Here is a 12,810-nt window from a genome sequence, read left to right as displayed (position 1 = left end):
ATAAAAAGTGAGAAAAGCTAGTTTGCAATTAATAGGAAATGAACTAACATAAAAATAGTGTGAACAGATTTAACGACATTTGAGAATAACTCGAATACAAATATAAGTTTGAATATTATATGCCTTTATTTTTATTTTTTTGGATTCTCACCCTCAACTTTTGTTTGAACATGTTATACAACAGGAAGTTCTATCGATTGTGAGGGTGGTTGAATTTTCTTACCATGAATGAAAATACCTCGAAATTGTCTGTCTAGCAGCCATTTTGAAACTAAATGAAAGAAAAAACAAACTAAAAACATACAATTCCGCCACGACTCTGGGCCAGTCCTAAGATTTGACACCATTTTGAAACTAAATGAAAGAAAAGAAACTAAAAACATAGAAATCCGCCGTGACTCTGGGCTAGTCCTAAGATTTGACAAGGATCAGAGCAACCAATTTCAGCAAAGCCGCCCATACGGTTTCTGTTTTTTTTCCTGTAAATTAGCAGGAGTTAGGCAGAAGCTGTCATCACAAATTTGAGTAGGCCAAGGGTGTCACAATCAAGAGATGCTCGGTTCAATTTCAACTTTAACAGTTTAACCACAATGGAAAATATGTGTCTACATATATACATATATATTTTGAAGTGTAGTGAATATATATCTTCATAATTTATTACATTAACAGAATTTGTATAGTGAGTCGGATTCGGCTGTACCAGATGATTCCCCTACATCTTTTAGTTTTACTCATGGAAACAGCAGACCATGAAAATTGTAAGTACATGTTACAAGGTATCTTGAGATTTGAGGCAAACCAACTCATGGTATGAATAGAGTGCTTGCATGTTGGGATACTTCCAGTTCATTAGTTCTTGAGTGCGTATGAGTGTACTGCCGTGGGAGCACGCTGTACACTTGCTGCTTTGAGCAAAAACCTGCTTATGAAGAATTTCTTAATCTGAAATTTCTAGAAATTGCTTTGGAATCACCAAAGGAATATTTTGAGAAATTGCTTTAGAATCACCAAAGAAATATTTTGCAAAAACTTAATTTTAAGTTTTTAAACACTTGATCTCGCCATCCAAATATAGGAAAAAGTTTATATAAGGTTGCAATTTTAAAATGTGGAATTACATATGCACTTCAAAAATCCATCAAAAAATTTATTTTAATGTTGAAAAAACTTTTAATTGGTCATCTCGACATCGAGATGTATGAATATAAAAAGAAAAAAATTTGAGTCCCAAAAATAGTACATCTTGCAATAAATTATCTAGACCGTCTAGTATCAAGATTTTCATATGTTTATAGATCTACTTGATTTTAACCATTTTTGGAGTTCAAAATTTATAATCATATATAAAAATAGATTTTGAGATAATCCTAATATATTTTTTATCAAATTGACATGCTTTGACACAATTTGGAGGTACGCCTTAATTGGATTGTTTAAAAACCACACCCAATATATAATGGACTTTATTTAATTTTAGGGTGCAGTTCATAAGGCTCTAAACAATCAAAATAAAGCGCTTTTTCAAATAGTGTCGAGAAATGTAGTTTCAATACTGGAAATCTTTGTGATAGCCTTAAAATATAATTTTATTTTTAATTATAAAATTTAAATCTTCAAAAATTGTGTAGATCAAGGAGATCTATGAAAACTTCAAAATCTTGATAATTGACAGTCCAATAATGCATTACAAGGTGCACTATTTTCAAAACTCGAATTCTATTTTTTTTTCATGTCCATGCATTTTGATGACGAGATGATCAATTTGAGGATATTTAGGAATCAAAACTACCTCTTCTAATGAAAATTTTGAGATGGACTCTAATTTGATTGTTTAGACTTTAGAGCCTCGGCTCTATATAAACTTCTTTCCCTATTTTATGACAATACTTTTTATGGAGTGCGTACATTTTATTTCTTCTTTTAAGGTTGGTCACTAGGGTCTCAAAACTACTCCTAAACAGGGCTTTACCCATGGGAAGTGAACGTGAGCTATGCTCCTGGGGGAGTATATAATATTTCTTACTGTTTCCGGATGTAAATGAAACATAATTTAGCGGTTATAAACTCTTTTTTTATTTTTTTTATGTGAATGTTAATTTTACAGCTATAAGATTTTAAGGGAAAATATCTTGTTATTATTTATATTTAATTTCTATATCTCATCGGACTCAAGAATTGAAAATATTATTTGCAAGCAAAAGGACTCAATGTTTTCTATCTTTCAAACCCCTAAATCCTTTTGACCATGTATTATTGACCTCAACAACTTATGAAATGACTCTATCGCTCTCTCTAAAACTCTATCTCTCTCACATTATCATCATCTCTCTCTCACTCAAAACTCCATCTCTCTCTAAAACCCAAACTCCATCTCTCTCTCACACATCATCGTCTCTTTCTCTCAAAACTCCATCTCTCTCCCTAAAACTCAAACTCTATCTCTCTCTAAAACCCAAACTCCATCTCTCTCCCACACATAAGAAGGTGTGCGCGTGTTCGAGCTCAAGCTAATCCCCTTGGCTGATAAACTCATCGAGAAGCAAAAAGAGAGAAATGGAGTTTTAGAGAGAAGGAGATGGAGTTTGAATAAGGTGTCATTTTAGTATTTGTTTGGGTCAAAAATTTATGATCAAAGAGATCCAAGGGGTTCTAAGATAGAAAATATTGAGACTTTTTGCTTACAAGTAATATTTTCAATTCTTGAATCAAGGAGATATTTTCCCAAGATTTTAATTGTGAGCATGTACACCAGCTCCCTCGAGAGCATAGTTTACTTCTACTTCATGTCTTAAAAGACCTACCTGGGAGGATTTTTTATCTGAATTTTGAGAACCATTTAAGAACTATTAGATGATAATTCTAAAAAAAAAAATTGAAATTTGTTGAGTTCTCTAACACAGATCCTACCATCTAAAAATTAGATGGTCTCTATTCAATATCAAGACATTAATTTTTTTAAAATAATAATTATGCATAATAATTATTTATTTATTTATTGAGGTTCATCAATGGATTGAAGTGGTTAGATCCTCAAAATTGAGGATCCTAAAATTAATTTTAGGTAAGGTTTTATAGGATGGAGTAAATGGACATTCTACTCCCGCGGGAGAAAGAGTTGGCTTCAACTATTAGACTATACTATGATTATCATTTGTGCATTTCCCAATGTCCTTTTCGTTACTTTATTTTTAAAAAATATATGAAAGGACTGGGTTAAGAGCCCAATACTTTCACCAATACATTTGTTACCCTTGCCATTTTCTTTCCTTGATTTCGCCCATGACAGAAGATGTTGTGTAATCCCTATGCCATAATTTAGATGGAACTCATCATTCTCTTGAATTTTTTCCATACAAAGCATGCAACATAACCACAAATTCAAATATAAGTCGCCCTTGTGATATGCCCCTTTGACAGGTTAATTTAGGGGTGGCAATGCATAGGACCGGGCCCAACTAGACCCGGATTTAATAAGACCCTATTCAAAATTAAAATATCTATGTATTGAACTTAATGAGTGCGGTTTGTATAGAGCCGAGGCTCTAAACAATCAAATTAAAACCCACTTTCAAATATTGTCTAGAAATGTGGTATCAATATTAGAAATTTTTGACTGGCCTTAAAAATATATATTTATCTTTAATTGTAAAATTTAAAGCTTCAAAATTAGTGTAGATTGAACAGATATATGAAAACTTGAATAACTTCAAAATTGACGGTCCAAAAATGCATTACAAGATACACTATTTTCAAAACTTGAAATCCATTTTTTCTCAAGTCCATGCATCTTGATGTCGAAATGATCAATTTGAGGATATTTGGGCATCAAAACAACCTCTTCGAATGAAATTTTTGAGGTAGGCTCTAATTTGATTGTTTAGTGCCTAGGCTCTATATAAACTTTTCTCTTAACTATTTAAATATATTTCATATAAATATGACTTGGCCCAAACCTTGAACTAGACCTGGATCCGGACACAAACCCAAATAGTGTTCAAGTCCAAAATTTGGACCGAAAACATAATAGTGTTCAAGTCCAAAGTTTAGACTGGGACCCAACCTGCCCGGTCCAATTTTTGAACCCATTCCTAAACCCAGATTGGATCTACCCGTTGTTCCTAGTCCAGGTCCATTGTCACCTCTAACTGGTTTCTCAAGTGATGACGATTGTAAAGGGAATGCTAGTGTCATGTGATATGTGATTGGACAGCTTCAGCTTTTATCTTCTCAACTCAATTTCCACCAAACCCACCACTGGTTTTCGTTCCTTTATTTATGGGTGGGTAAGTTGGATTCAAACACTGAAGATGGTAAAAAATAAGTCAAGAGCACAAGCTAATGGAATTGCACGCCTCACAATCTTTCTCACAAAAGTGTGGATAAAAAACCCTAAAATTTGACTGGAGAAGTATTTTCTCATGGGTTTTTCTTATGGTCATGGAACGAAAGTGGGAGGATGAAAGACGTCTTTTCCTAATTTTTTTGAGAAAAGTCGCTCTTTACTGCCGGTTGCGCAAGAAAGGCAAAAGCATACTTTCTATCTTTGCTTATTTTGCGGGGCCCAGGAGTTTGTGCGCTATGTCCCCCTAAACTAGCACTATTAAGTTTTTTTTTTTTTAATTGACTTTTAATGACACTCGTGTACTTTTTTTTTTATGAAAATGCCATCATTTTGAATCTTCAAGAGATATCAGATGATCAAATCGTGACTTCTGATATTGAAGATACGAAGTTAGATCCCTTTATACAAAACCAATTTAACTTAGAATATTCAATTTCTAATATACGAAGTCAAATGTAAAGTAATTTGGATTTCGGATCTTGAATATCTGAAATAGTAAAAATTTGGGGGGTGGGGTAAAGAGAAGAGATAGGTATGCACCTAAAATAGAAAATTTGAGAGATTTCCTTTTTAATACTAATCTAAAGGATGTTAGTGTAAATTTCTCTATTTTTAATATTTGATCTGAAACACAGTGAAAATAGAACTCTAGACATCATGTTGTTGCATTCACTACTTATATGAATCCCATCTTCCACGAAACCTAGTTTCTTTATATATAAAGCTCATTTGCTATGAGGCCATTTATCTTTGTTAAAAGGAGGTCAAATACTCGTAGCCATTAGATGTCAAACTAGATGGCTAGGAAGTGTCACAAATTCTAAAAATTGCATTATTTTATCTTTTAATCTAATCAATGATACACTTACAACTATCGAATTTAAAATTTGATGGATAAAAGTAATTGTGACTTCCTTATATTAAAAGTAAATAATCTCTTTACATATTTTTTCTAAAAATAATATTTTCATTCGTTGTTCTTATATTAAAGACTTTATGTTCTTTAAAGACTTTATGTTCTTGTGGCGTTTTAGGTCAACTAGGGAAAGTAACCTTTTTGGGCCATTTTAAGTGTGTGCACATACAAGAGATGATGTCACTTTGCATTCGAAAGTTGTAGAATACCAAATCTTAATTCTAAAAGCAAAAGCTAAGCTCTTCCTTTTTTTCGACAGAAATACTATATTATTTGACAGAAAGCTCTTTCGTGGATTTCAAAATGGAAAATAATTCAAACATGTGTAGCAGCTAAATAATTGGCTAAACTTTTTATTTTAGGATGAGGTTTGTATAAGGTGCGCACTTCATTAAGTACAAATAAGGCACACTTCTAAATTTTGTTGGAAGAGGTAAATATGGTGTTCGAAACTATATGATGGCTTGAAAATTCATGTTTAACTTTAATTATGAAATTTAAAAATTCAAAGATAGTACATATCGAGCAGATCAAGTAACACTTGAAAATCTTGAAAACAAATGATCCAGATAACTTGTTATTAAGTGAGGTAATTTTAAGACTTGAATTTTTCTTTTCTTTATATCCATATATCTCGAGGTCAAGATGATTAATTAGGAGGTTTTTCAACCTCATAACACTCTTTTCTACAGGATTTTTAAGGTACACCTACCTTACTTCTATAGTGTAAAGTTACAACTTCATATAAATGTTGTTCTTTATTTTCATAGTTAATCTAATGAGATTATATGCTCTTGTAGGAGCAAACAATACAATTGTTGTGCTAAGCAAACTACTAGCTAGGATTATTTTTAGGACCCAGTTTCTATGCGGCCAGGTCTGCATATGTAGAAATGCGGGCCTATTAAAAAATCTATTTATGAGATGGATTTTTTTACTTTAATTTTTAAGGACATGTAATCTCTAAAATGGAAATCATGAATATGAAACAATAATTAAATTTTTAAGAACTATAAATAATAATTCTAATAAGATAAACATTTGGACCGTTAGTTTCCATTGTTTTTAGATGGAACACCTACTTGCATCTATCTTTAAGATGGATGCATTACACTTTTTGGACTGCATATGTAGTCATGGGATCCAGCTGGCATAAAACAATTTTCCTTATTTTTGGGACTTCATTTTAGATATGTGACCTACTCAACCTGGTGACAACCCTTAATATTTAATAAATAAAAGAAAAGTATACAAAGATACCATTTAGTTTTTGTACTAGGAGGTCAGAGTTACTCTTATCATTTAAATTTTAAATCGGGTGATTGTGAGCATGTTATTGACTAGATACAAATTTTAAAAAATAATTCTTGAAACTTTGTGTCCAAACCTAAGCTATCCAATATAATATCTAATGGCTAAAAAGTAATTGTGATTTCCTTGTAAGAAAGATAAATAGTTTGATAGTATATAATCCTATAAATAAAATAAGCGATCCGGAACTCCATGAAGGAAATTATTGCTATGTTTAGGCATTAACTCAGGCTGTTTAGGTACTCCAGATTTTTATTTTTTAAAAAATGGTCATATTGTTTTTCTAAAAGAGACCTCAAAATCTCATAACAAAAATTCATATTTAATAGGTCATATACCAGGGGGAGTAAATATAATGGTCACTATTTACCCGAGGCAGTAAATATAATGGTCACTCGATTGGAAAAAGAAATATATGGACTTACCAGAGAAAATGGAAAATAATTTGGACAATGTATACCACCGAAAAGAGGGAATTTATGAAAACAATTAATTAAAGGTCCATAAATGGCTCACGTTACGCAAGAATCGAAAAGAATACCGAATTTCATTTAATATAACGATAACGTCACCTGGTGCGTTAAGAAGTTGAACCAAAACAACCCATTTTGAGATGGAACAAAGTTTGTATAAAGTAGAAACTTCAAAATGTAGAATTAAAGTGCACCTTTCGAAAGAGGTTGCTTTCATGTTAAAAAATATCTAATGGATCAACTCGATATGGAGATGTATACATATGGGAAATTATTGCATCCCAAGATAAAACTTAAACTTGCACCTTCATTTGATTGTTTAATGTTACAACCTCAGCAAACCACACCCTTTTGAGACTTTGCGATTGACTCAAAGACTAAAGTAAACATAAAATAAGGGACAAGCTTTCTATGCTTCCCCTACAACATAGAAGTTCTATCTTTCTCCTTATCTAACCGTCTATTCTGAATAGAGGGTTAAGATTGCCCCAATCACAATGTCATATCTCTACACACTATTTTATTTTTAATTTTTTTCTATAAACTATTTTTATACCAAATTTTGGACATCCATTCCTCTGTTAAACTTGCAACTAGTAAAAAATAATAAAAAAATATTTTCAATAAAATAAAATGACCAAAATACCCTTAACCATTTCAAGGGGTATTTTGACCATTATATTTTATCAAATAATTATTTTTAATAGTTTTTATAAGTGAGCCCCAATGAGAAGATGGAACGTACCAAATTTCATATTCATACAATTTGTATAAAAATATTAAAAATAAAATACTTTGAGACGTCGGATCTAATATCAAACGGTGAGTGACTCTCTTGATCAAAATTAAAAAACTGGATGGTAGGGAAAAGATAGAACTTCTATGTTGTAGAAAAAACATAGAAACCTTTCTCTAAAATAAGACCACAACAATCCACAGTTTACAAATTTGTATTATTTGAAGTACGCCATGACTACATTTATCCTTTGCTAAGGTGCAGTGACTCTCGCCATGATAAAAACAACGACAACAAAAAAAAGAAACAAAGTCACATTCCCTTTTCTTACTTAAAAAATATGGTGCCTATAGGGGCATTTAATCCCTTTTCTTACTTAAAAATATGGTGCCTATAGGGCCATTTAATATCTGGCCTCCCTCTCTCTCTCTCTCTCAAATGCAACTCTCTCTCTTGAATTCACCCAATTTTAAATATGACAAATGTGCTTACATATTAAAAATGGGTGTGGTTTGCATATGGTTGCAACCTTAAACAATCCAATTAAGGCGTACCTCTAAATTTTATCATAAATATAATTTTAACATAGATTTTTTTTAGAATGGCTCGAGAATCTATTTTTATCTCTAATTATAAAATTTTAAAAGGTACAAATCAAGTAGATTTAAAAGCACATGAAAATCTTGAAAATGGAAGGTCCAGATAATGTGTTGCAAGATATACTGATTTTAGGTCTCAAAATCTTTTATTTCTTTTCATATTCATACAACTCGATGTCAATATAATCGATTAGAGGGTTTTTCAACATCCAACAACCTTTTATGATGGAATTTTGAGGTGCATCTTTATATTTACATTTTAAAGTTGCAACATTATATAAACTTTTTCCAAATTCTTTCCAAAATACATGTATACTTTAGTGAAATGCTTGTTCACATTAGCAAAAGCATGTGTGTACATGGAAGAGCACATGAGTGTGTGAGAGCATGTGAGTGTGTGAGAGAGAGTTGGTGGGTAAGAGAGAGAGATGTCTCATTCGGTAAAGATGCATGAGTCGGTGGGCAATGCACACATGATGCACGCAACGATTTTAGTCCTAGAGAGAGAGAGGGGGTGATCTCTTTTAAGAGAGAGACTTCTAGAGAGAGAGTTTTGTGCATGTGCCGGTGATTTTCTTGCATCGGACACCTTTAACGTACTTCTGACGCAGCCCTTTGCGTCCTTTTTGCCTTTATCTTTTATTTTTTTTAGCAATTCTCTTATATTTGGGAACGGGCCGGATAGGGTCCGGGTCTGCCGGAACCCGGACCTGAATCTGAAGCCAAAATTTATAGATGGGATTTGATCCAGACCTGACGGGGTCTAGCTAAAATATCTCGACTTGGACCTAGACCCAGAATTTATTTGGCGTAAATTATACATAAAAAAATAAAAAATTAGCTAAAACTCAAAAAATTACCTAAACACGTGTACCCAAAAAGTACTCAAAATTACCAAGAACATGGAAATAGCTAATAAGAAGATTTTGGCAATTCTCATTTTAAGACTAATAAGAAGGTTTACAATAAAAAATAAAAAATATATATAACAACATTTAGTAATATATATAGGATATAAAACATTAAAAAAGAAAATAAAAGAGTACGTGTATATTACTATATATATTTAATTATTTGGGCAATTCTCATTATAATATAAGAGTACATGTATATTACTACATTAAAATGTATCAATTTATATATATAATTTATTATTTAATATTTTAAAATAACCAGGTTAAGAACGGGACATGTTCACCCGGACTCAAATCCAAACCGGTTTACTATTTGGGTCCAATATTTGAACTTGGACCCGATCTACCAAGTTCAAATATTGGACCCGGACTAGGACAGGTAGTCGGATGTCGGGTGGGGTCCAACTAAATTCCCAGCCCGAGCAGCAATAATACTGTGATCCACAATGTTCCACCTCCTCAAACTCACGTTTTTTCCATCTTTTCCACCTCCCATGAAATCCAATTTGGGACCGCCAGCCAGCCAGCGTTGTCCACATTGACCACTCATCCCCACAGATCGCCCTTGACCTCCAAATCGATGGCTGGATCATATATGTAAAACCCCTTACAACAAGTTTCAAGATCGAATCCACACCGTCCATTCAAAATGCCAGCCCAAGTCTTTAGTGTCTCAGCTCCCTTATTGACCATCTTATCACTAAACGCCTCATTTGGCTCTCTATAAATGCATGGACACTGTGTTCTGCGTGTTTCACTTCTCATTGTTCTTGTGGTCTTCTATCCATGGTGCAAAGAATGAAAAAATTGGCGAACTTATGGCGTTCTAGAAGCGAGCTGCCGGCCCCGAAGATGTCGAGAATGGCGTTTTTGAGGCCTTCTAGAAGCGAACCAGTAGGGCAAATGCTACAAAATATGGCGTCTGTGTGGCCTTCAGAAATCGAGCCGTGTATAGTCTTCCCTAGTTTCTCCTCCCCCTCGGTAGAATCTCTCACAGTCTGGACCAAATCCCTCGTCTTCAACGGCCATGGCTACACTGTTTATGACTGCGAGGGCCGGATGGTGTTTAGAGTCGAGAATTACTGCAACTCGAGAGATCATCCTGTTTTTCTGATGGACTCTGCTGGCAATGTGCTGCTAACCATCCGGCGCAAGGTACTCTCATTGCATCTAACATGTACAACTCTTGATCTCAAGCCACCAGTTTCAATCTATCTCACTTTATTTTTAAGGTTTTTCTATTTATTTTGCATTTTGGCCTCTCATCTTGGTGGAAAAGACCAAAAACTTGCCAAATCGATTCAGGACTTGATGTTCAAACCAGGCCTAAGTGAGTCATGTAAAAAATAAGTAAAATCACTCATCAAACTCCTTTCTTTTCAGAAGAATACCCTGAGTCGCATCAATTCGACTTGATGTCGAATTCTGAACCAAGTCTGTCGTCAATGGTTGTTGCACCATAAACCTGCTCTCGATTCGAAGTACACCACCAAGTTCAAGATAAGAGGACAGGATCAATCTCCCATAACCAAAAGAACCAGTGTTCTTGTTACAAAAAGAAACCCCACCAAACTTCAGAAATGGATTTTTTTCATAATTTTATTTTTAAAGTTCATGAAAGTTTTTCACTATCATGCTTATTTGAAACTCTAGCTCCTCAATGATGTAAATATTTATGTATGTTTTATTTGTTATTTAGAAATTGAGCCTACTTGAAAGCTGGGAAGCATATAGAGGGGACACTTTGGGATCACGCAAAATGCAAGAGAAGCCCCTGTTTAGAGCTACAAAGGCTCTTTTGTCCTCCCATTTAAGCACCGGAGAGATCGATGGATCAATAAATTTTCGACTGAGTTCTTCAAGAGAGAAAGGCTGGTCTAAAATCCATTGCAATTCTGGTGCACTTGTAGCCGAGGTAAATTATATGACCTGGTAGCTCTAAACAAGATGGCAATCTTATTTTTAGAAATAAGATTTATTCAACACGATCTCTTTTTATTGGACAGTATAGATTTCACACGTTCATATATATATATATATATATATATATATAAATACCTCCCAAGGAAAATTGAAGTTGTATAGTTCCAGCACCTCCCCTACCATCCGATGTTAAAAATGGATGAGTGAGATCGTTGTTCCTCAGCTCAAATTTTTAAATGACATTGACAGGAAGAAATTCACGCAGCAGCGCTCCTTATCGACATCTGTCTGTTGGGAGGTGATCGTAAATTGTAGGAATTAAAGTTCTAGGATAGAATACTTTTCCGTTGCAGGAATTCTTAGGCACATACGGCACTTAACCTAATGACTAGTCAGTTTGTTTGATTATGGTCATATTTTATCAGAGTCAAAAGCCAAAAGGGAATTTCCTTGGAGATACATGTTAATAAATAAGTTCATATAGATTAGGATTGTGGTAGCCGTATTTCAAAATGAGTAGGCTTCACCTTTTTTGGCATTATTGGACTCACAGGAATTGGTCAATTGATTTAGACTTATATTCTATGTTATTTATGGTTTCGAAACTAGGTAATGTGGATCTGGAATCACCAACCTCGATCAGATTCGATAGGGCTCTGGAACCCTTCCTCTGAAATCACCTGATATCATCTTTTATTAGTTCCAATTTTTCTAACGATTCGGCCAATCTAGATCGTTATGATGGGTTGGCGATTCAACACCTTATTTCGTGTTTTAATACACTAATATCAGTCATTTTTTTTGTTTTCTTTTTTTCTTTTTTTTTTTTTTGCCCTGAAATTTTACTAAGTAACGTTTGGAGGCGTGACAGCTATAAAAAGTAATGTTGAAAATGGTTGGAAATGTAGGTAAAAAGGAAGCATGCAGGAGTGGGGGATGTGTGGCTGGGAGAAGACGTGTTGAACCTCAAAATACAACCCGGAATGGATCAAGCAATCGTCATGGCCCTATTTATAATCCATCACGCAATTTGACACCAAACATTCACTCACAAGTTAAATCAAATTCAAATACTTTTCTTTTGTGAAGAAAGAAGCTTCCTTTTCCTAAGTGACAAAAAGGTCTCTCTCTCTCTCTCAAATTCCTTGTATCATAGTAGGTAGTCAGGGTGGTGGGGCGCCACTACATGAGTCTTGGGTTCCATTCTTACCGTGTACAAATACCCATCCCTATTGAACTGCCCCAAAGAAAAGAAATTTCTTGTATCATTGGACAATTTATTCTCTTATTTTAAAAGAAAGGGGAGAAAACCCCTACAAGGGAAATCCCGAAATTTGATAATCTATAATTTCTTTTCCTTTTTGTATGAGAAATGAAAGAAAACCACATTCTTTTTGTCGCTTTGGCATGGTTAAATTCCACCTATTTGTGGATCTCTCTCTCTTGTATGGCTTTGGCATGGTTAAACTCCATCTATTTGTGGATCTCTCTCTCGTCCATGTGTCCATCACATTGATTGAGAGAGAGATCTTAGCTCCTCCATCTATATGGATCTACAACAAGTTCAAACTTCTAATAAATAATTTTATTTAG

At 33.8% G+C, this 12,810-nt stretch overlaps 1 protein-coding gene across 1 annotated transcript; it reads left to right on the top strand.

Annotated features, from left to right (window-relative positions):
• Positions 1-10,015: 10,015 nt before the first annotated feature.
• On the top strand, positions 10,016-12,616 carry LOC18430259 (protein LURP-one-related 8). Its single transcript, XM_020664900.2, has 3 exons — positions 10,016-10,449; positions 10,994-11,209; positions 12,126-12,616. Exons 1-3 carry the CDS (start codon positions 10,081-10,083, stop codon positions 12,249-12,251), a joined length of 711 nt encoding a protein of 236 aa, XP_020520559.1. The 5' UTR covers positions 10,016-10,080; the 3' UTR covers positions 12,252-12,616.
• Positions 12,617-12,810: the final 194 nt, after the last annotated feature.

Source organism: Amborella trichopoda, chromosome 2 (assembly GCF_054954075.1).
Source record: "Amborella trichopoda isolate Santa Cruz 75 chromosome 2, AtrichopodaSantaCruz75HAP2 v2.0, whole genome shotgun sequence".
Classification (NCBI taxonomy): domain Eukaryota; kingdom Viridiplantae; phylum Streptophyta; class Magnoliopsida; order Amborellales; family Amborellaceae; genus Amborella; species Amborella trichopoda.
This window is presented reverse-complemented; position numbering and strand designations above follow the sequence as displayed.

Excerpts from the sequence above, each read along its gene's own strand:
- LOC18430259 (XM_020664900.2), top strand. The coding sequence starts at position 10,081 with ATGGTGCAAAGAATGAAAAAATTGGCGAACTTATGGCGTTCTAGAAGC. Across the intron at positions 10,450-10,993 it reads TGCTAACCATCCGGCGCAAG|AAATTGAGCCTACTTGAAAG; the intron begins GTACTCTCATTG and ends TTTGTTATTTAG. Across the intron at positions 11,210-12,125 it reads CTGGTGCACTTGTAGCCGAG|GTAAAAAGGAAGCATGCAGG; the intron begins GTAAATTATATG and ends TTGGAAATGTAG.